General features: G+C 34.7%; 1 protein-coding gene across 2 annotated transcripts in view; it reads left to right on the plus strand.

The window, feature by feature from the left end:
• FAM83B (family with sequence similarity 83 member B) overlaps nucleotides 1-21874 on the plus strand; it is a 116718-nt gene extending 94844 nt beyond the window's left edge. For both annotated transcript variants that reach the window (XM_027852993.1, XM_027852994.1), the window contains exons 3-5: nucleotides 12202-12366; nucleotides 13618-13742; nucleotides 17593-21874. In XM_027852993.1, the coding sequence (XP_027708794.1) occupies nucleotides 12202-12366; nucleotides 13618-13742; nucleotides 17593-19861 (2559 nt within the window). In that variant the 3' untranslated portion in view covers nucleotides 19862-21874. The remainder of the gene's footprint in view (nucleotides 1-12201; nucleotides 12367-13617; nucleotides 13743-17592) is intronic.
• Nucleotides 21875-24866: the final 2992 nt, after the last annotated feature.

Consider the following 24866-nt stretch of genomic DNA (forward strand, 5'->3'; position numbering starts at 1 on the left):
AATAACAATATTGTATGATGATCAACCGTGAATGACTTAACTATTCTCAGAAATACAATAGTATAAGACAATTCAAAAGAATGTATGATGAAAAATGCTGTCCACCTCCAGAAAAAGAACTGATGAAGCCTGGAGATCTAAGTATTTTTTTAAAATTTTCTTTCTTTCTTTTTCTATCTTTTGTTCATCTGTGTTCTCTTTTGCAACATGGATAATATGGAAATCTCTTTTGCATGACTCCATATGTATGATCTATTTCAAAGTGCTTGCCCTCTCAGGGAGTGGGGAAGGAAAAGGGGGAATTTGGAACTCAAAAATTATTCTAAAAAAATAAAAATTGTTTTTATATATAATTTGGAAAAAAATAAAATAAAAACATTCTTTAAAAAATTCACTTCAATATTTATAAAGAACTTTGCTCATCTGTATGGGCATTTCTTTCAAAGCCATCCATGTCTTCTCAACCTTTATGACTCTTGACTCTGCCTTGCCTTAAAACCACCATGGGGATTTTACTGAACATAGAGGGTTTCTTATACTTCTCTGGCACTATGTTGACATATGGGATATTTGGACTGTATATCATTTATCCCTCACTATAAACACTTGACAGTTCTGTCTTCCATTCATATCTATTTGGAAACATCCTTTATGCTCTTGCATAAGCCTTGCTTGGTCATGTGACTACAACTCCATGTGACCATCTCTCCATTGCCCTTTTTGTGAACTTATACATGCATACATAAATGTATTTGGCATATTGAAAAATTCTAAAATACGATAATCAAAACAATTTTGCTCAATTACATGGAATGTGAAGTTTCACATGGAAGAATCTTTTTTAAATGCAAAAGAAAAATGGAGAATTGCAAACACATTCATTTTACACACACATACACACACACACATGCATACACATATCCACATTTTTTATAAGATTTACAGACTGAGAATTCCACCCATTAAATGATTCTCTTTGCCTTTCTTACCTCACTTTGGAGATCTTCCTAATTTTGTTTTACAGTTATGTAGGATTTTGGTATAAATAGTGATGTCATATACATGTATTCATTGTTTTATCTAAGTTACTATTAAATTCTATCATTTTTTTAAAAAAAGAAAAAGTAATCTTTTTCTTTAGGTAATTTTTAGCAGAGTCAGAAGCCCTGCTGACTTGTATTTTGAAGGATAGCTTCCTAGCTGTAACCACGTAAAAAGGGGGATATGCAATTTTGAGGGTGATAATGACAGTTCTTTGACTAGAACACATTAACTCAAGGCACACTTATGTTTCATTAAATATATAGGTCATATACAAAGCAAATTCTTAATATCTTTATATGCTAAAAGAGAAAAAAAATTATGAGGTACAGAAAGGAAATAATAAAAATATTGAAATTTGTTCCTGGTTAATTTTATGTAGCCTTCCCCTCCTTAGTCTGTTCTCCATGATTTCATTTTCATTTTTATCTTTACTCCTTTTTTATTTTCACCCATTTGTAAATGGAAGAAGAGTAAGAAACTATGGATGAGAATGTAGATATAGTACTTTTCAGTCGATATGGCTTAGGGGCTATTCAGTTTCTTCTCTCTCTCTTCCATTCATTTTTCTAATGCACTCTTTTCATTATCATCTCAAACCCTGCAGAGACACCCCTACTGCTTATCTAATAAAGTCTGAATTTCATCTAGTTTTCCAGGCCCTGCATAACCTTTTTTTTCTCTACATAACTAACTTAATTTAGTTTGAAAAAAATTTGAAAATTTGAAAAAAATATTGATCCCCTATGTCACTGTGCTATGCATTGAGGACAATAAGACAAAATCATACAAATAAAAAACACATTCATTGCCTTCAAGGAGCTTGCACTTGGCATTATATACACAGATGTGAGTGTCTGAAAGATTCCAGTGAGATGGAAGTCTAAGTTTAGGATGTATGAGAGAGATAGAAGGATGGGAGGTTGTGAATGGAGAATTGAATTTCAGATGTTAAGCTTATAGAGGCACCACAGTTAAGAGTGACATTGAGTTATACTATCCTTCATGATCTATTACTTCTTTGAACTTTTTTTGTACTTTGAATCTGTATCATCTCACATAATACTTGATCAAGCCTTGACTTGTGTTATTCTCTTCCTCCATATGCATATATCTTTTTTTCCTCAGCTAGATTATCATTTCTTTGAAAAATTTATTTGTATTTCTCATGATCACATATATTTGGCTGGAGTAGAGTCAAGATGTAGGCTCAAGAATCTGAGAAGGCTGATGAATAAGGAGGCCAGAGTGTTTGAGGGGACATCAGTATTTGAATTGAAGTCAACAAGTAATGAGGACAGGGGATAGAGCAGAAAGGAAAACCATGAGTAAGGGATAACACAGGAAAATGTAGGGTGTCCAGGCAGCAAATATAGTATATCAACAAAGATCTAGACTGAGCGAAATAGATTGGGTCTGTTGAAGCTCAATAAAAAGACTTCAGAGTAATTATGACAGGGTGAAGGGCAGGTTTCAATATGACTAATATAGGAGGAAATAGAACTGAACTGCATTTTCAAAACTATGTTACTTTTAATGATTCCAAAGTGTTCACTTCAATAAAACCTCACTTTAAACATCAATACCCCCCCCCAAAAAAGGTGTTAGATGGCTGCAAATTATGGATCATTACAATCTTAAGAGTCTCAAAACTTCAGCTGATCTAGAAAATAGAAAGATATATTACATATATAAATAAGCTATTGTATGCTATGAAACATGAAATTTTCATATTAAAAAATCCTCAAAAACGTGTATGCCTGGAAAAAGAGGTGGGGCTAGTTACACAATGAGAGTTAGGCACAAGAGATGATGGCCTCATGTATTGCCATCTGATTCATGAGATTATCAATAAAGAAATAGTTTTCCACTGCTTTGGGTAGATCATTTATGAAGGATTTACATAAAGACATCAAGGAAGGATCACACAGGATGCAATAAAGTAAATAGATTGTCATTTGTATGGAGAGAATACCTAAACTGATGAGGTCATGAATCCATTTAATACTATATCAAAGTAATGGCTGGGCTGTTTAATTAATGCATAAACCATTACAAAAAGATTAATATTATTTTTCAAAATAGTACTGTTGAGAGGCCACATGCTTATTCAAATGGTGTTACCATTGTTCAAAATAGTTTTCAAAATTTAATTTTTGTCGCTTATTTTTATAAGTATTTATTTTCTCACCACTTTTCCCCTCCCAATTTGACAATTAAAAAAAAGATAAAACCCTCATAACAAGTATGTATAATTGAGCAATTAAAATTCCTACTTTGATCAAGTCCTAAAACGTATGTCTCATTCTGTATTTTTAAAGTCCATCACCTTTTGGCTGGAAGTGCCTAACAGGCTTCATTCATTACGAGTATTTAAAATCATTGTTTGTGATGTTATTGATCAGAGTTCTAAAATTAAAAAGTCTTCAATTAGAAAAAAATATGTCAGTCACTCTAATTTCTGATGTTTTCTGTCTGAATTTCCCCTGGGTTTCTAGCTTCAGTCCCCTCCTCTTATTGGTCCCTGGTTCCAACCTATGTCAAAATAGGAAATCTTTTGGGCTTCTTTAGATCATTGGCTCAAAGTGAAGAGGAAAGAGGGAAGAAAAGAAGGAAAAGGTAGCAGAACTAGTGATATTGTAAAGACTTTAGAGTGTTAAACCTGATTTATTTATTTATTTATTTTTGTGGTGAATCAACTGTTCTGTGATGAATCAATGCAGTTCTGAAAGAAGAGCTACAGAAATGTTCTGAGCAATGGTTCTCTCAAGAGTACTGATATGAAGGACAGCATTCATTTCCTTGTATAACATTGGTTATGTTTGTTTAAACAATCTCACTGCTTTATAACCACCAATACATTTCCATCCTTTCAAAAATGGTTGATAAACAAAAAAGCCATGATCTAGTGATGGTCAAGCTACTCTGGTACAAGGGGGAAAATTGTGACTTTTGGTTAAGGTGAAAAAGCTTTTGATTTTGTGCATTTAGATGAAAACTTAGCCCTCTCTGCCTTTGAGTTTGTCCATTATTAAAGTCAAAGCTCTCTTAAGGTGGTTAGAAATTATGAAAATTATAAGGTGGGAAAGAATCAAAGGATGAAGAATTTAGGTATAAATAAGGTTCAATTCATGCATTTGGGGGGAGTTATTTTATTTTCCCAATTACATGTCAAAACAATTTTTAGCATTCATTTTTAAAAGATTTTGAGTTCCAAGTTTTTCTCCCTCCCTCCCCTCACCTTTTCCAAAAATGGTAGGCAATTTTATATAGGTTAGAAATGTGCTATCATGTAAAACATGTTTTCATATTAGTCATAGTTATGAAAGGGGAAATAAATCAAAAGAAAAAAAGACATGAAAAAGAATAAAGTAAGTGAAAAAAGTATGCTTTGATCTGCATTTAGGGTCCATCAGTTTTTTTTTAAATTAATAGTATTTTATTTTTTCCAATTACATGTAAAGATAATTTTCAGCATTCACTTTTATAAGATATTTTGAGTTCCAAAGTTTTTCTCCCTCCTTCCCTACCCTTCCCCCTCCGCAAGATAGCAAGCAATCTGATATAGGCTATAGATGTACAATCATCTTAAACATATTTCCATATTAGTCATGTTGTGAAAGAAGAATTAGAACAAAAGGGAAAAGCCATGAGAAAGAAAAAAAAGAGAGAAAGAAAATAATATGCTTTGATCTGCATTCAGCCTCCATAGATCTTTCTCTGGATGTGGATAGTATTTTCCATCATGAATCACTTGGAATTGTCTAAGATCATTGTGTTGCTGAGAGGAACTAGGTCTATCAAAGTTGATCATTATACAATGTTGCTATTACCACGCACAATGTTCTCCTGATTCTAATCACTTGACGCAGCATCAGTTCATGTCAGTCTTTCCAGGTTTTTCTGAAATCTGCCTGCTCATCATTTCTTATAGCACAGTAGTATTCCATTACATTCATATACCAGAACTTGTTCATCCATTCCCCCAATTGATGGGCATTCTTTCGATTTTCAATTCTTTGCCATCACAAAAAGAGTTGCCATATTTTTACATGTAGGTCCTTTCCCCTTTTTTGTGATCTCATTGGGGTACACACCTAGTAGTAGTATTACTGAATCAAAGGGTATATACAAAGGTTTATAACCCTTTGGGCATAGTTCAAATTGCTCTTCAGAATGGTTGGATTAATTCAAAACTCTAGCCACTCTGATAGATGTGAGGTGGTACTGCAGAGTTGTTTTAATTTGCATTTCCCTAATCAAAAGTGATTTAGAGCATTTTTTCATATGACTATAAATAATTTTAATTTCTTCATCTGAAATCTGTTCCTATCTTTTGATCTTTTATCAATTGGGGAATGGCTTGTATTCTTATAAATTTGACCTAGTTCTGTATATATTTGAGAAATGAGGTTTTTAAAAAGAGACATGTGCTGTAAAGATTGTTTCCCAGCTTTCTGCTTTCCTTCTAATTTTGGTTGCATTGGCTTTGTTTGTACAAAAGCTATTTAATATAATATAATCAAATCACATATTTTATATTTTGTAGTGCTACTTCTTGTTTGGTCATGAACCTGTAACTCATTTAACTTCTCCTGTAATAATTTGGATGCTATGCCATTTGATGCATATGTGTTTAGTATTGATATTACTTCATTGTCTATGGTACCTTTTAGCAAGATATAGTTTCCTACCTTATCACTTTCAATTAGGTCTATTTTTGCTTTTGCTTTGAGATCAGCATTGCTACCCCTGGTTTTTTTTTCTTTTTCTTTTTCTTTTTTTTTTTTTTTACTTCAGGTGAAGTATATTAGATTCTGCTCCAGCTCCTTGCCTTTACTTTGTGTGTGTCTCTCTGATTCAAGAGTGTGTCTTGTAAGCAATATATTGTAGGATTCTAGTTTTTTATTTTCTCTGCTAGCTGCTTCTGTTTTATAGGAGAGTTCATCCCATTCACAGTTATGATTACTATGTTTTTTCCTCCATCCTATTTTTCTCCTTTTTGTCTTCTCTCTCCTTCACCCTATCCTTCCTTGACAATGTTTTAATATTTTGCCTCCTCCTGTCTGCCCTCTATTCTGTCATTTCACCCCACCTGTTTACTTTCCTGTCAGGTAAGATAGATTTCTATATTTAACTGATTGTGTATATTATTTCTTCTTTGAGACAATACTGATGAGAGTAAGGTTCAAGAGATGCCCATTTTCCACCCTCCCATCTTTCTCTCCACTAAAATAGGTTTTTGAGCCTCTTAAGATGAAATAATTTACCTCATTTTACCTCTCCCTTTCTTCCGCTCCCAGTGGACTCCTCTTTTTCATCCCTTAACTTTTTTTTAATGTCATTCCCTCAAATTTACCTTATACCCATACCCTCTGTCTATGTATATTCCTTCTAGTGTACTATTAATGATACAATTTTTAAGAATTACAAGCATCATCTTCCCATGTAAGGATGTAAACAGTTCAGCTTCATGGAATCCCTTATGTTTTTGTTTGTGTTTTTCCCTTTTTATTTGTTTAGGCTTATTTTGTGTCTTGATATTGGAGATCAGTTTTTTTTTTTTTTAATTCAGTTCTAGTCTTCTCCTTATGAAAGCCTGAAATCCTTCTATTTCATTGAATAACCATTTCTTTCCCTTGAAGTATTATGCTTAATTTTGCCAGGTAGGTGATTCTTGTTTGTAGTCCTGCTTTTGCCTTCCAGAATATCATGTTCCATGACCTCTCATCCTTTAAGGTTTCAGCTGTTAAGTCCTGTGTAATCCTGATTGTGGCTCCCCAATATTTGAATTGTTTCTTTCTGGTCACTTACAGTATTTTGTCCTTGACCTGATGGTTCTGTAATTTAGCTGTAAGGTTTCTTGGACATTTTATTTTGGGATCTTTTTCTTGAGGTGAATGGTGGCTTCTTTTAATGCCTATTTTGCCTTCTGGTTCTAGTATATTAGGACAGTTATCCTTGATAATTTCTTGAAAGATGCTGTCCAGGTCCTCCCTTTGATTATGGCTTTCAGGTAGTCAAGTGATTCTGATATTGTCTCTCTTAGATCTCTTTTATAGGTCAGTTGTTTTTCCCACGAGGTATTAACATTTTCTTCATTTTTTTCATTCTTTTGAATTTGATTGATGGTGTTTCATGGAGTCATTATCTTCCACTTGCCCAATTCTAACTTTTAAGGATTTGTTTTCCTCATTTAGCTTTTCTACTTCCTTTCCCATTTGGCAAATTGTACATTTAAGGAGTTGTTGTCTTCAGTGGATTTTTGTTTCTCCTCTTCCCTTTAGCCAACACTACTTTTTAAGCAGTTGTCTTCTTTTTCCAAGCTGTTAACTCTTTTTTTCATAATTCTCTTGCTTCACTCTGATTTCTTTTCCCAATTTTGCTTTTACCTCTTTTACATGATTTTTAAATGTTTTTTTTGAGTTCTTCCTTGAGTTTTCTCTAGGCTTGGGACCATTTCTCATTTTTCTTTAGGGTTTTGCCCATAGATATTTTGACATTGTTACCCTCTTCTGATTTTGTGTCTTGATCTTCCCTGTCACTGTAATAACTTTCTGTGGTAAGATTCTTTTGTTGTTGTTGTCTTTGGCTCATCTGTTTTTGTGTTTTTTTCCCTTTCTTCTAAATTTGATCTGTGCTAACAGGGTGGAAGGGGCACTGTCTCAGGCTTCTTGTGCCAGGGGCTGTAGGCCCTGGCTGTTTACCTGGTGCTGCACTGATGTTGCTCTGAGGTCCTGGGAAGGTCTTGTATCTGGTACTGCACTGCTGAGAGGATGGGGTGGGGTGTGTCTGGCACTGCTGAAAGCCACAGGGGTCCGGCCGTCTGTGCTTGAGACTATAGGATTTTGGCAGCTTACCTGGTGCTGAGCTGGTTGTCCTAGTGCTGGTGTCTGGTATGTGTTGAGGCTTCTAGGGGGTTTCTGCATTTTCCCAGGGGCTACACTGAAACACATGAAGGTCTGGCTGCTGGCAGCTGCCTGTCTGCCTGGAGCTATGCTGAAGTATATGGAGTTCTAGCAGCTGGAAGTTGCATGTTTGCCCAGTGTTATGCTGAAGCATGTGGTGATTCTCAAAACTCGAGTTTGGTCATCAGCTATGCTGAAGCACATATTGGATCCTGGTGTTATCATTTTCCTGCTCTACCACCCTGGGGCTCAGGTTCTCCCACTGATTTACTGAGGTGGAGCTTGCTGCTGGCTTGGTGGGATGCTTCCTGTCCTGGATTGTGTTCCTCTTTTATCTGAGTGAGACAGACCTTTTTTGCCAATCTTCCAAGTTTCTTGGGCTAAAAGATTGTTTCACCTTGACCTTTTACTGGTTCTGCTGTTCTAGGATTTGTTTGGGGGTGCTATTTATATGGATGTTTGGGTGAATATGGGAGAGTTACAGCAATTTATTGCTTGCTTTGCCATCTGGGCTCCATAAGCCTCTTTGAAGATATCTTCAAAAATTTTCCATTCTAGAAAAAAGCTTTTGAATACCATATTCCTTGTGAATCTATTCCCTTACTTTCTGTCTTATTGCAGTAATAACATTTCACAGAAAACCATATGCATTACCTACTTCACAGGATTGTTGTGAGGATCAAATGAGTCAATATACATACTTTGCAAACCTTAGAGCAAGTTTTATTAACTTCATCTTACTGATGAAGAAACAGACTAAGGAAAGGTGATTTACCAAGTTGCAATGCTAGCAAATGGCAGATCCAATATTTGAACCGAGATCTTTGCATTATAAGTCCAGAGCTCTTTGCAGTGTAAGATACTACTTTAGTAAAATATGGCAGGAATCATGAAGAATCTGCATACTTTACTCTGATAGTATAATAGCAAATAAAATGTGACTGCTTACGGTGCAGTCTTGCTTGATTTATGTACATTTTAGAAAGCTTGGTACTCCATAGGTATGTAATTTATGTGATTATAACATCTTACATGCATATTACCCTTGCTTTTAAAGAACTTAATCATGATCTAGGCAGGAAAATTATTATTATGCCATTTTACAGGCTGAGATAAAAAAAAAACCTTTAAATACCTTGCCCAAAGTTACAAAGCTAGTAGGCTCCCAAGTCTGGGAGTAGAATCTAGGTACTCTGACAGCTAGTTCACTTTCCATTGTGCCAGGTTATCTTTGCCTTTCATTTGATTCAATATAGTGTTAATGGAAATTTCTATAAATCAAGGCCTCTACTATACTCTTAAATATCAGATGTGACTTTTAGTACATGGCCTGAAGGTACCTGTATATGTGATCTTTCTATTCATGGTTCACAGTGCTTTCCAGAGGTGATACAATTTCCCATAGCAACCTAAGGAGTATTTAGAAGGCCTACTTTTGTAACAGGAGAAATAGAGACTGCAATACATTACATGACTCAGTTGACATCAGATAAGAATGTCAGTTGTACCTAGGCTAGCCTACTGGATCTAATCTAATGTATTATCTGTTGGCCTGAAAAAACTGTCAATAGACTGGCTCTTTGAATGGTGGTGATTATCTAGAGGCTCAGTACTCAAAATGCTTTTCCTAAATAATATTTCTTCTTTTGATTTTTTTTATTTGCAAGAATTTAGGTGTTTTCTTACTTCAAATGACCTGACACATTAGGAAGTATATTCTCCAGGTGCTAATTGATTTTTCTTAAACCAAGAATGACCTGTAATGGATGTTGTTTTTTGTTGTTTTTCAGTAGTTTTCAGTCATGTTTTACTTTTTGTGACCCCTTTTGAGGTTTTCTTGGGAGAGATACTGGAGTGGAGGAAAATGAAGCAAACAGATTAAGTGACTTGCTTAGATCAAAGAGCCAGTAAGAGTCTGATTTGAAGTGGATTTGAATTCAGGTCTTCCTGACTCTAGGCCTGATGCTCTATCCACTGTGCCGCCTAGTTGCCTGGATGTTGTTTAATCGAGTGCAAACATTATCTCCCACTTATAGAATAGGATTTTTTCTTTATTTCCTTAACTTATGCAATCCTTATCATTTTTAGTGCATATGATCATATTAACCAGTTATTTTTGTATCATATAGACTGAACTTAAAAGTGCCTGAATCAAGAGCATCCTTGTTGATTTAAGAGGCCATCTTAGGTTGCTATGAAGGAAAGTTTTCCTTCCTAGGAAGACTAATTTTAAAAGAAAATGTCTACTATAGTAGTATGGTATTTCTCACGATTTTCCTACCATTATTTAAGGTTTTATTGATAACTTTTATTTTTACATCACTCATTTCCTCCCTGCTATTTAACCTTCCATTGTAACAGAAAATAAAACAAAAAAATAGAGAAGCATCACCTCCCCTCCCCCAACACAGCTGCCAAATCTGACAGTTTATATAATATTCCACACTGGTAGTCTAGTACTTCTCTAACTAGTATGTAATTGTCATATCTGTACAATGGTGTCAAAATTAGCTGTTATAATTTATCAGAATTTGTTGACATTTCTCTTGTTTTAATCTTTTGTTTCAAATGTGTATATTGATCTCATGATTCTTCTTATTTCATTTTGTATCAGTCCAGAGAAGTGTTCCATGCTTTTCTGACTTTCTCATACTTGTTGCTGAACAAAAATTTTGTTTTCAGACTTCTTCTCAACATGTTTTGAAAGAAACAACAAGAAGATCATGAATATTTTGTTTTAAATTTAGGATTTTCCTTGTTTTGCAGTACATGCTCAAATGTTTTTAGGCTGTATTCTGCCTAATACCAATAGTTTCAAAGTATTTTGTTTGCTCAGAAAATTCTTAATAATAAACATATGGATTATATGAGTGACCTTCATGTAATAGTGTATGCAAACATATACTGAAAAATAAGAGAAAAGGATTGTTGATTGGACCTTATTTTAGATAGTGACACATTGCTGCTTGTTGGCTTTCTTAAAGTAGGTGAAATTTTCATATGAATTATGAACATCAAGAATTTTTTAAGCTGACATATTTGACCATAGCATAATATTTGGTTTTTAATAGTTTAGCTTGAGATACATGGGAAATTGCTAAGATCCATATTGGTCTGAAAGTAGGAAACATTTTCCCTCCAAACTGTTTTTTATAAAACTTGATCATAATACATTTTTGTTTCAGAGAAATGTTGTTTTAGAATTTCGGGCTATATTCAGAGGTGCCCCATATTCATACCAACATGGTAGATTTGATCTGACCTTGGCCAGAGTTCTACCAATAACTCCCTGTGTGAATTTAATAATCACTCAACCTTTTAGGTTCTACTTTCTCCTCTGTAAAATGAGGAGGCTCACATAAGATAACCTCAAAAGTTCCTTCAAAATGTTAAATTCTCTGCTTCTATCTTTTGCCATTATTACTACTTCCATCATTCCAGAAACCTACTTCTGAAATTACTTCATTCACTCTAATACTCTAATTTCCCAAAATACTTTTCTTTACTCATTGATTTTGGCTGCTCTCTTGTCCTTTGAGCTTTGTCACGGTATCATAATAACACACAAAATATCTTCACAGTTATTTTGGTACCTTTAACTAGATGACCTCCCTTCTTGTTTCCTGCTCTTCCATTTCAAGAATTCTGAAAATTCCATGTCCTCTAAGAAACATTTCTTTGCTAATATTAATTCCCTCTAAAATAGAATCTGTAACTCAGTTCTTTGCTTATCATTACCACATAACTGCACTTAGCTTTTGATTTGTAGTTATTATACAATTTATTTAGCCAATATATTTGATTAATTTATGTGTTTAATATATTTGTTCTTGCTATTATTTTCCTGTTGCTCTCTGATGTAAAAAAAGAACCCATTTATTTTGTACAATACAAATACTTCATAAAATCATAAATCAAATGATAGAATCAAAGCTTTAAAGTAAGAAGGTTCTTTACCAACCATACAGTTCAACCTCCTGATTTTACTTATGAGGAAATTGCAGCTAAGAATGGGGAAGTGATTTGTTAAAGATCATCCAAATACAAAATGACAGAACCAGGATTCAAACTCAGGTCTTCTCACTCTGCATCCAATGGCTGTACCCCTATACTACACTACCTTTTCATGTGTGCCAAATAATTACTTGATTATTAAAGTTTTTGGTGACAATAAGTGAAGTGAAGAAAGCATTTTATAGCCATCTGTATTATGTATCTCAAATGGTAAAATGGTCTTCTTATTCTTCAACAGGTCATTGCCCTAGTAATGGATATGTTTACAGATGTGGATATCTTCAAAGAAATAGTGGAGGCATCAACCAGAGGGATTTCTGTATATATCCTCCTTGATGATTCCAACTTCGGTCACTTTTTAAAAATGACAGAAAAGCAAGGATGTCAAGTTCAGAGACTCAGGGTAAGGAAATCAGTTTTTATAGTGTGTAAATCATATCAAATCAGTAATCTCTATGTAATGTTAATACTCAGTTGAAATACAAAACTATATCTAAGAGTGGTGGAGTATTTAATCCCAACTGGTCATCATTTTTTTTTTGGAAAGTAACTGACGTTATACAACCCTTCAAGGTTTAAAAATTCCATGTATAACAAATTTCTTTGTCAATTTAGCACAATTCCTGGCATGTAATAGTCACATGATAAATTCTTAATGATTAATTGATAGGTTAAAGTTGTGTCTATGCAACAACAAACTTATCAGTTGGGTGTTATATTCACCTAATGAGCTGGAGAGACTCTGTATTTGACTTGTTTTTAATTACTTAATTGAAACTTTCTCTTTCTGTATTTTTATGTAATTGAAATAGCTTCAAAGTAGTATCTCTGAAAAGTATCATGGTTAAAGTGGAAAGCAAGTATATAAAAGCTGCCGAAATTGTATAACTAGAAAGAAGGTGCTAATGTAGCAAGAGAGGCATGATCAATGGGCAAACTATTTGCCCTATTTATATTCGTGCAGTCAAAATGTTTAGAGAGCTAAAGGAAGACCCCATCTTCCTGTGGAAGATTTACCTGCGGATATAAAGAAGTGTCTCTACCTGTTAGGTGCAGATAGGTAACCCAGTGGATAGAGTACTGGGCCTGGAGTCAGGAAAACCTGAGTTCAAATCTAGTCTCAGAGACTAGCTGTGTAACCTTGAGCAAATCACTTAAACTCTGTTTGCCTGGGAGGAATTTAGATGGTTCATTAGAACATTGGGCCTAGAGTCAGGAAGACCTGAGTTCAAATGTGTCCTCAGATGAGTTTTGATCTGCATCTCTGGAGGAATACCCACATCATTCATTGACACATTATTCATTGCCAACACAGATCCATCTATGTATTGAAGTTGGGGGGAAAAGCCTATAATATTCAGGCAATTATATGCATATGTGTATATGTAGATGTACATATGTATGTACACATCCAATACAGGATTCTGGCATATATTTTATAAAAGATTTAAAGCTCAATTTTCTAGGATAGCTTTTACTTTTCAATTGTCAGTTAAATTTTTTGGTAACAGAATTCTAAAATGAAATGCATAGTTTGGATTAAATGACCTATAAAGTTCTTTCTATCCCTAAATCTAAGATCCTATAAATTTTACATTTTTAAATATGACCCTTTTAACCAAAATTGTAACTTTTATGTTTATATTTTTTTTAGAACATCAGAGTGAGAACAGTAAAAGGCCAAGATTATCTTTCAAAAACAGGAGCAAAATTTCATGGGAAAATGGAACAGAAATTTCTTTTAGTTGACTGCCAGAAAGTTATGTATGGCTCTTACAGGTAAGATCAATATATTTGAAGGCAGACATAATTATCATTTAATTAAAATTATTTCTTCTTGTGGTCTACTCTTTCAGTATTTCATAAGCAATATCTAGTAGAAATAATAGATTCATAAAGCACCTTATATACATTAATTCATTTGAGACTCAACAATCCCCTCGGGCAAAGAACAAGAGTTATCTTTATCCTCATTTTACCATTGAGGAAAAAGAGACTTGTGCTAATAAAGGCATCTAGGGGGCATAGTAGATAGTGTATTGGTCCTGGAATTAGGAAGAATTGAGTTCAAATCCAGTCTCAGACACATTACTACTTATGTGACCCTGGGTAATTCACTAAACCTTTGTCTGCTTTGTTTTCTTCTTCTGTCAAATTGGAATAATAATAATAGCACCTACCTCCCATCATGTTTTTTGCAAATCTTAAAGCACCATATTAAAGTTAGTTATTGTTATTTTTGTGATGATGATGAGGAGGAGGAGAATGAAGATAAGAAAGAGGAGGAGCAGGAGGAGAAGACACCCTGGGTAACCTAACCAATGATTCTCAGAGGTTGGATTCCATCCAAGGTCCTTCATGACTCAAAGTCTATAGCTTTATCCATCATTCTATGCTACCTGGACTTGAGTTTATGTCTTGATTTTAGCACATACTAGTTGGGTGACTGAGCATATCATTTAGCTTCTCAGTTCTTTATTCAATTTTTTAAAACTATAAATTGCAGAGAAAGTAGTAGCGTGTAATAGTAGGAGTTTCTTCATTCAAAAGTTCTCTATACCAATGAAATCACAAATTTTGTCCCAATCTCTAATATCATCCTAAGAAAAGTCTAAGTGAATAATTACACAGGATGCCATCATATACACTGTAGCAAGAGATGTATGACTTACAGCACCTTTTCCTCATTATTCCCACTGTAATTCTTGTCCATAGCATACCTCATGGAGTCTGACAAGATCCAAAGGACCAGTTATGCCCTCCACCACCATGCCATCTTTTCAATTAAATTAACAACATAGTAATTTAAAAAAAATTAAAGATACTCCTTTGGTCCTAGTCATTCTCTAGACCCCAGTTGTTCACATTCTGTTTGGCATTGTTACAAGCTCATTTTAAACTTCTCTTTCTTCCAGAGGCTATAATGTGATAATCCAAACTTCAGGGTTTTTTAAAGGCTTTGCATGTATCCCCATAGCAGAGTTTATACATAAAACACAATTTGGTATAGTAAAAGACCACTGCCTGTGGATCAGAGGGTCAGCATTAAAATCTTGCCTCTGATGGTTATTCCCTTGTGTGACCAGGGCAGGTCATTTAAATGCCTTGGACCTCTGTTTCCTCAGTGATTGAGAGAATTGGACTAGATGTCCATTGAGGCCACTCTCCAACTCTAAATCTATGCTGTGATAGCTTAAGTATCTTCAATTTCTTGACCCTACTCAATTCACTCAAGGTCATTCACTCCCCTCTTTATTATAACAAAATCTCCCCTCATCTCAGTTTCTATAGTTAATTTCTTAAATACCATACTTTTTAATATTTTCTTTTCATTGTAAACTTAACAAACTAGACATAAACACTCCCTTACACACACAAAAATAAATAAATAAATAAGGGTTGTATATGATCTCATGACTTTGTTATGAACTTATAATTTCCAAAAACAACAGTTCTCTTACCCCCATCCCATCTTTGTGTGATTATGATACATCATTCCCTACTACTGGCTTATCCTCTTCTCATTTTTCTATTCCTTACCCATGCAGCCAAGTGCTGCTAATAATTTCATGCAACTCTGCTAACTTGGTTCATGTTTTCTAGTCATAACACTTTCCTGCTTCGTTAGATTCTTGTCACATACCTCTATCATTTGAAGCCTTAATGAGAATTAAACCCCTACCTACTGCCAACCTTCACTTGCAGTTGATTACCTCTCAACATATTAAATAGAAAATATGGAGAGCATGAGGCATGAATTCTCTCAATTATAGCCCCCTTGTTAAATCCTCACTATCACGTCTGTGCTTTCCTTGACACTTCCCTCATATCAAGCAAAGATCTCTTGTGCATCCAGCTTCTGGGAAAAAGACACTGTGCCTTTTCTCAAAAGTAAATACTTCCAAGTGTCCTTTGCATCCCATTCCTTTCCATTTCTTGAAGCCTGTGCTAGTAAGTATGCTTAAATTTTCATACAGTAGTATCTTTAGCATAAAATTAAATAAAGTAGCATGTAAAGTGCTTAGGAACCCCTCAATTGCTATTTTAACTTGAGGTAATATGATGTGGTGGGTGGGGAATTGTACTTTGAGTCAGGAAGAAATGCCTTCTCAGCCATTTACAAACAATGTAGTCCTAGGCATGAAACTTGTCCTCTACCTGCCTCAGTTTACTCATATATTGAATGAGGGGCAGGTGGATTTGAAGGCTTCTGAGTTCCCTTCCAGCTTTAAAAATCTGTGTGACTTTTAGAGAATCCTGTATTTCCTCCTCCAGTGGCCATTTCTGCTTTCAAACCTGTGCAGATCTTTAATGCTTCTTAGGAACTTTAAAATTTGAATTGTTTATTGTTTATTTTTCTTTGTACATTATACCATCAAATCCATTATTAAGTATAAATCATCTTTTCCATCTCCAATAAGTTATCAAATTCTGTTTATTTTATTTCCATGACATCTCTTGCTTCTATCCTCTTCTCTAATTTTTATAACCCATTGTAATATCCTAAATGCTCTCTCTGCCTTCATTCTTACCCCTTTACAATCCACCCTAGCCATTTCCTACCTTTCCAATCTTCTTCCATTTTACTTCCATCCATGTGCTCTGTCTTCTAACCACATTGATTTATTTGCTATTCCTTGAATACAACATCTGATCTCCCTTCTCAGTGATTTTACACTGACCATTTCCCAAGCATGGCGTGCTCTCCCCCAACTATCACCAAAGCATACATAACCTTCAAGTCTTAAAATCCCTGGTTTTCTATAAGACTCAATTCAGGTGTTGACAACTCTAAAACACTTTTTTGTAGTTTATTTCTGGTTCTATTTCCCTCTATGGTTACTTTCATTTTTATTTTCTATGTTTTTTATTGTTTGTTCTGATTTAGCCATGTTATCTCCCTTGCTAGAGTATAAATTCTTTGAGAGGAGGAATTTTTTTCTTTTCTTTTCTTTTTTTGCATCCCAAATGATTAGCAGCCTTCATGCCACTTAATAAATGCTTGTTGATTAATTGACTTTCTGCATTCCTTACTCACCTTTACCTTTCAAAAAACCTTTTCTTTAAGGCCTGGCTGTGGTCAGACCACCTCCTGCATAAAGTCTTCTATGATCTCTTTTCAGTACTCACATTTTACATTGTAATATCTTTATTTATGTTCATGTTTGGTACCTCCATTAAATTTGAAAGCTCTTTGATAGTAGGGATAATGTTGTTCTAATCTTTCTAATATAAGCACCTAGCATAATATTTTATGCATAATAAATGCTTAATAAATATATGTTGCTCTTGTCTCTCTAGAATTAACCCTTTGCTTTACATTTCCACACATTCCTTGCCTAGTTGATTATGCAGTTGACAATGAAGCCTGGACTTAAGTTTTTGTAACATTTAATAGAGGAATGCAAAAGTCTCATTTATCAAATCCTCTATTACTGTTTCATAGAGATACTGAAAAGTATGCTATATTAATTACATTATTAGTAAGTTCAATATACATAGTTTATTTATAGTTATCATTAAATATAGTTTGTAGTGGATTACTAACAGTAGTCAAAAAATGCTCAAATGTATAATTTCTAATAATTTCATAATTTCTAACTGTTATCTTTTTGTAAAATATTTTCAGCTACATGTGGTCATTTGAAAAAGCACATCTCAGCATGGTACAGATTATCACGGGACAGCTGGTTGAATCATTTGATGAAGAATTTAGGACTCTATATGCTAGATCCTGTATTCCTAGTCCATTTGCCCAGGAAGAATCAGTGAAGGCAAAAAACAGCAAGCCTCTCTGGGAAAATGGTACATACCAGCGCTCAGTGTCTTCTTTAGCTTCCTTTTCCAGCCATAGAAATCTTTTTGCTAGGCAAGATAATCCTGGTTACTTTAAAAATAGAGGAATATATGCAGTCAATGAACATGATAGACCTAGCATATGGAATCATGGATACAAACCACACTTTTTACCAAATTTTAATGGTCCAAATAAAATCCGCCGGTATCAACCCAGTCAGATAAATGAAAACTGGAAGAGGCATAGTTATGCTGGGGAACAGCCAGAAACAACTCCATATCTGCTGCTCAACAGGGCTATGCATCGGGCCAACAATCCATCAACTAATTGGAAAATGCCCTCAGATAGCCTTAGTGTTGCATCATCATCACGAGGTGGTTATATGAATCCCCGCCATATCCCTGCACAGAGCTTTGCAGACCGCCTGGCACAGCGGAAAACCACAAATCTTCCAGAAAGAAATTCAAACGTACGACGATCTTTTAATGGGACTGATAATCACATTCGCTTTTTGCAACAAAGGATGCCCACCCTTGAAAACACCACAAAATCCTTCCTACGGAACTGGAGAATTGAAACCTATTTAAATGATCACTCAGAAGGGATGCCTGATGCAAATGGCTCAACTCCCGGGGACAGGTTTGAAGGTTATGATGGACATGAAAATATTAAAGCCAATGCCCTTTATACTCATTCTCGGCTTCGTTCATCAATTGTGTTTAAACCAACTTTACCAGAACAGCAAGAAGTGAATAGTTGTACAACAGGATCCTCAAACTCAACGATAATTGGTTCTCAGGGAAGTGAATCATCTAAAGAGATATCAAACGTGCAACGCTCTTCAGACCAGAATTTACCAGAATTAACTACAAATCTCCAGCCGCCACAGTTAGATGAAACAAAAAGGCACAGCTTGCAGGTTCTAGAAAACCACCATGAACCTGTTTCAAATCAAAACATACATGGCCCTCCTGAATCAAATAACTATTTATATACAACTTTAGGTGTGAACAAACAGATGGAAACTCTGAAAACTGAGCAAAATGAGAACCTACTAAAAAGGCGAAGTTTTCCATTTTTTGAACACTCCAAGGCCAATCTGGATCATAGTGGGGGCAAGCACTATGTATATAGCACTCTTACTAGGAATAGAGTCAAGCAGCCAGAGAAACCCAAAGAGGATTTATTGAAGAGCTCTAAAAGCATGCACAATGTGACCCAAAACCCAGAGGGTGAAGATGAAGACCTCAAAGGGGAATCTTCAAGCACTACCACCACCAAGTCCGTTTCTATTGCTGCTCTTCTGGAAGTAAACAAAGAGGAACTCCCAAAAGATATGTCTTCCAAGAAGGAAGTGAAGGCTTCCCCAAGTTTTTTGAAAAAAGGTTCGCAAAAGCTGAGGTCATTACTGAGTCTCACACCAGAAAAGAAAGAAACTCTGTCAAAAAATAAAGCTCCTGCTTTTTATAGAATGTGTAGTAGTTCTGACACATTAGTTTCAGAGGCAGAAGAAAATCAAAAGCCAAAAAAATCAGAACCAAAAATAGATTCATCTCCAAGAAGGAAACGCTCTTCTTCAGCCAATTCACAAGGCAGTATCCATAAGAGCAAGGAGAATATTGCTGCTGGATCCCCTCTAGTGAGTTCAGACGAGAGCAGAACCAGTCCTTCTGCACACCCAGGTGAAAAAGAGTTCTTAGAAAATGCAGGAGATGCTTCTGCTCCAAGATTCAACACTGAGCAGATTCAGTACCAGGATTTAAAAGAAGTTAAGCCAAGGATAATCACTGAAAGAGCACCTCCTTCCTCCCCGAGGCCAAAGCCTAGCGAGCTGCTACGGTCTCGTTCAACAGACAGGCGTGTGTATAGTCGTTTTGAGCCGTTTTGTAAGATAGAAAGCTCTGTTCAACCCACAAGCCACATGCCAAGCCCCAGCATGCACCGTCCTGAGGTTAAGAACATTAGCAGTGGCAATAGCTATGGAAGGACCAGTCCCTTACTCAACTACAATTCTGCCGTCTATCGCTCTTATCAGCCAAACGAAAATAAATTTCGAGGATTTATGCAAAAATTTGGAAATTTCATACACAAAAACAAATAGCTTTAATTTCAGCAATCTATGCAAAATTCTAAAGTTTCTATGGACATGAATACTTGAACAGATAAGACTATGGGCAGGTTCTGTAAAATGCAAATGGGTTTCTTTGGGGAAAATTTTATAGCTAATGTACATGTTTACATGTGTATTATTGTATAGTAAAAGTCTACTTTTATGTAATAAATTCACCCTTTGACATTGCAGCTATAATTTGTCCAAAGGAAGTTTTGAAAACAATTTTAAAATTAATGAGTGAAAATGTTTATTTTTTTAGACTGAAGATTTAAAAGAATAATAATTCTTTGTAAGAGAAATAAATGGGAAGATAGTGAATACTTTTAAACCACTAACTAATATCATTTTCTGAAGTCTTTAAAAAGAGAAAGGTCATGGTGTCAGTGGCTCTTTAAATTGTATCTTTTTGGGATTTATGTAGCCTCAAAAACAGAAGTAAAAACAAAAAGAAAATCCACAATATCATGATGTCTTTTTAATTAGCTTTAAAGTCTTCTACAGGATAAGTTAGAACATTTCATTAGCATGTTATTCATTTTCCTATGAAGAATAGCTAACTGGTTTGGCAGCCAAAGGACAGTGTCATTTGTATGCCCCCCTCACCAGATATTTCATTTTTCCAGAGCAATCAGAAAAGTGTTAGCTTCATGCAATACAAGTGTGTCACAGGATTTCTTCTCAACAATGCTATGAAAACTTTTGAGAACTTACTTCTGCCTCTGGATGAAAGTAATTAATCTTGATTCAAGCTTCCTCCAGCCCTCCCTCAGGTTCCAGTCTACTGAAGTCCTTATTCACCTTTAACCTCTAAAACCAACAATAGACCTTGGACAAGTTGCACTTTTCCCCACCTTTATCTAACCTAGCAACACCAAAGTTTCTTAAAAGAAAAATGTAGTATGACATTATTAGGAGAAAAATGATGATTCTAAACAGTTTTGTTGCAATATCTTTAGCTGCTTTTTAAGCTGAGCTAAATACAGTAGAATTGTAGTGTATGAGAAAGGACAGTAGGTGACAAGTGGGGTCATTCCTAGCCTGGCTATACGACTGAATATGTGACTTTGGGAAGATCTATTTATCTTCTTTATGCCCAATTTTTTCTCTGTAAATTGGAGATAATAATACCTGTTGTCACTTTCTTATAGGAAGTTGATGAGGATAACAGTAAACAAAATATGTGAAAGCACTATTTAAAAATATGGGTTATTTTAAAATTGGATTTACTCCATTTAGTTGTAAAGAATTCTCTGCAGCAACAAATGAACTTAATTTGAGAAATAAAAAATATTTTTGTCACCCCTGCAAGTCTATTGTTATTATTTTCCAAATGAAGTATTAAGCACAATGTGCTGGCAAGACTACTGGATTTAGAGCCAAAGGTCCTGAATTTGAATCCTGACTCTTGTCACCTACTATCTGTGAAAACTTGAGCAAGATGCTTAGTTCCTTTGTACGTAAGTTTCCTGTTTTATAAAATGAAGGGGTTGATCTAAGTGGTCTCTGCTCCTTTCCAGCTCTGGATCTGTGATTATTAAGTTAATATAGGCAATATTTTGCTGAAAGAATAAAAAAAACTTTTAATTAGGTAATTCCTATGGTAAAGACTTTATTTCAAGATTCTGATATAACTATGAAACTAAAGCTAGTCAGTGCAGGGCAAATTAAAAGACTTGTTTGAAATTAAACAAATGAGTTGTTTCTCTTCTGTAACCATTAGTCTACTTATCTTTTTATATCGGTAGCATTTTTAAAATACTAACATGGAAGCCAGATAGCTAGTAATTAATATCACATCATTTGTAAAAATGAGAGTTTGCATCCACATATTAATGTCTCATAATCTACAATGCTAAACAGGTTCAATTTTAGTGTAAAACAGGAACAAAATCTAGGAACTTTGCTCTTTCCTATCAGTCATTCAATCAAAATGTATTAAGTGCCTGCTCTATGCCAGACAGCCTGCTAAGCACTGAGGATACAAAAAGAGGCAATAAAAATAGTCCCTGTCCTCAAGGAGGATTCTAATGGGGGGAGACAACATACAAAAAATGTATACAAAGAAAGCTATATATTAACATGTAAAGCACTAGAATTAAGAGAGTTGGGGAAGGCTTCTGGTAAAAGATGGGGTTTTAGTTCGGACTTAAAGGAAGCCTGAGAGGTTAATAGGTTGAACAGAGAAGGGAGAGTATTCCAGGCATGGAGGACAGCTAGAGAAAATGCCCAGAGCTGAGATGGGTTGTCTTGTTTGTAAAACAGCCAGAAAAAATGGAACAGAGAAACTTAAAACACAAATACATAGACAGAGAAAAATGTGATTGAAAAATGTATACATACAAACATATAGCTATTACAGTAAAAAAAAAATTACCAAGAAGGCAATTAAAAAGGAATATCTCTGGCCTAAACTATTAGTTGAAATAGATGTGCTCCATTTGATGTGACCATTTCATATTTGCATCTTATATGCAGTTTACTTTGTGGGTTTGTTTTCAGATCTTCTTGGGTACTTGATTCTTCATAATATTTAGTGCCTAATTGAGAACTCAGTCTCAGAAAAGAGAAAGCAAAACCTTATGGTAATATACAATACAATAGACCAACTCCTTCACAAACAAGTAGGTGCCTTGGATATCTGTTAGTTTTTGTTAATACTGGGTTATGAGTTCTCTCTCAGCTTATAAAAATCATGGACTAAATATCACAGGTCTTCAGAGGGAGGTAAGGGAATAAACATTTACTAAGCATCTATTATGTGTCAGTCATTGTGATAAACATTTGCAAATACTATTTCATTTAATCAGATTCAGAGCTGGAGGCCCAGAGAGGGGTTGCAACTTGCCTAAGGTCATATAAGTAACAAATTAGTAGAGTAGGGATCTGAACCCAGATCCTGACCTAAGTCCAATTTTCACTATCAATTATCTTCAGGTAGTCCTGGACCTTAAGATGAGGAGAGAAAATCAGTACAATAGGATTTTAAAGCTGAAACCAAACGATGATTGGCTATGGGAAATGATCTTCCCATTTACCAATACACTATTACAGATTACTATATTCTAAACTCAAAAGCATGGAGCAAGTATATGAAATCAAATTATTTTACTTTCTTTACATCTCTCAAAATAGGCAGCTTTGTGACGCTAATTCAGGCCTGCAACAACATACAGCCCATGGGCTGCTTGTGGCCTGCCAAAGCAGCCCACAGGTTGTATGTTGTGCAGGCCTGCTTTATGCAAATCTCTCAGCAAAACTGCATATGTGAAGTTCCCTTATTGCATACTAACAGAGCCATTTTGTCTTAATCAAAATGATGGCTTGTGGGATGCTTATTTATCTTTTGTGTTCTTGATCAATGCATTCATCCATGACAGCTCAGGCCATAGCAAAAGAAGATGAAATTCTTTTTTTTTTTTTTTGCTTATTTGTTATTTTTCTCCTCTGTTGGTGGCTTACTTTCTGATATTCCCTCTGCCAATTCACCTGTCAATGCCAAAGTAAATATCTGATCAAAAGTCTAAATTCTTCATGACTCAGGGACTATTGAATTCTAATTACAATAATCTACATTTCTATGGTGCTTCACAGTTCACAAAGGCTTTTGCTTACAACAGCTACATCAAGTAATGTAATAATTTGTATCCTCTTCTTACTAATGAAGAAAGTGAGGCCCAGAGAGCTTGAGCAAATTATTCCTAATCACATGGCTACTAAGTAGTGGAACTGAGATTTGAATGTAAGCCTGATGACTTTTAAATACAGTGATCTTTTCTGTACCAGCGCTGTCTTTCTAAGGTTATTACAATGCTCTTATAATTTCACTCTATTTTATTTAGTTTACTTATGATGTTTGTTTTTATATCACAAGCATTTTCAGATATCTTCCCCTTCAAACATGCACACATACACACACATATACAGAACCTTCCCTTGTAACAGAAAAAAAAATAAGCAAAGCTATCAAAACAAAGAACATTTCTGGCAGTGTATTAACTATCCTGCACCTGTTTTCCCCCACTTCTCTAAAAAAAATTATTGAAAATTATTAAAAATCTTAGTTCTTACTACCATATGGTAAAAATATGGTCTTTTATGGTTGGATTATTTGCTAGATAATTTCTCCATTCTTTTCTTTTCCTTATTGATTATGGTAGAAGAGAAACTGATATTATTTAGAATCTTCACATTGCAGATTTTTTTTTTATTCAGTAACTAATAACAAGTTACAGAATACCCAGGAAAAAGTGATGTACAACCTGAAATTTGGCAAATGATCTCAAAATACTTTAAAATGCCAAGTATGCAAAACTGTTTAGGTCCTTCTATAATAAGTAAACCAATTAATTTTGGTTTTGAGCTGCCATAGTTGAGAGTGGGTCAATGATTCAATGTCTGATTTGAAAGAACACATTATTTTGTCAGTCAGGTAGGTTTTTTTGTGGTGTTTCAATAGAAAAATGGATGTTTGGAGTTTGTTATACTCAACTATCGCTGTATTGTACAAGAGTACGATACGCTGTATTGTACACAGTTATTCAGTTATACCTCAATTTTTGCAGTTATTTTTCTATATTGTTTCTTCTCCTGAGAACATAAACATCAAAATAAAATAGAATTATTGTTTATAATGAACAAAGAACAATAATTTGTGGTGTGCAAAAGTAAAATGATTATCTATTCTGTTACAACTTTTCCATTAAAAAAAATCTTTGTTTTATACAGCTTGAATACTCAAAATATTTATAAATATTAAAAAAAAACAAAATTGACTGTCTTAGTCTAAAAGATAAGTTGATACAAGCAAAGACTCAACTTTTGTATATAATGGCCATGCAATGTTAGCAAAACAGACATTCTTCCAAATTTATTCTTGGACCACATCAATTGACTGTTAAGGATTTTATAAAAAAATTTAATTGTAAGTTTTTTAAGTTCTCTTTATAACCTTTTCTATACTTGATCTTCCAATGCTCAGTCTTTGAGCCATGCT

This window comes from Vombatus ursinus, unplaced genomic scaffold, assembly GCF_900497805.2.
Source record: "Vombatus ursinus unplaced genomic scaffold, bare-nosed wombat genome assembly UNPS02009835.1, whole genome shotgun sequence".
NCBI classification, from domain to species: Eukaryota; Metazoa; Chordata; class Mammalia; order Diprotodontia; family Vombatidae; genus Vombatus; species Vombatus ursinus.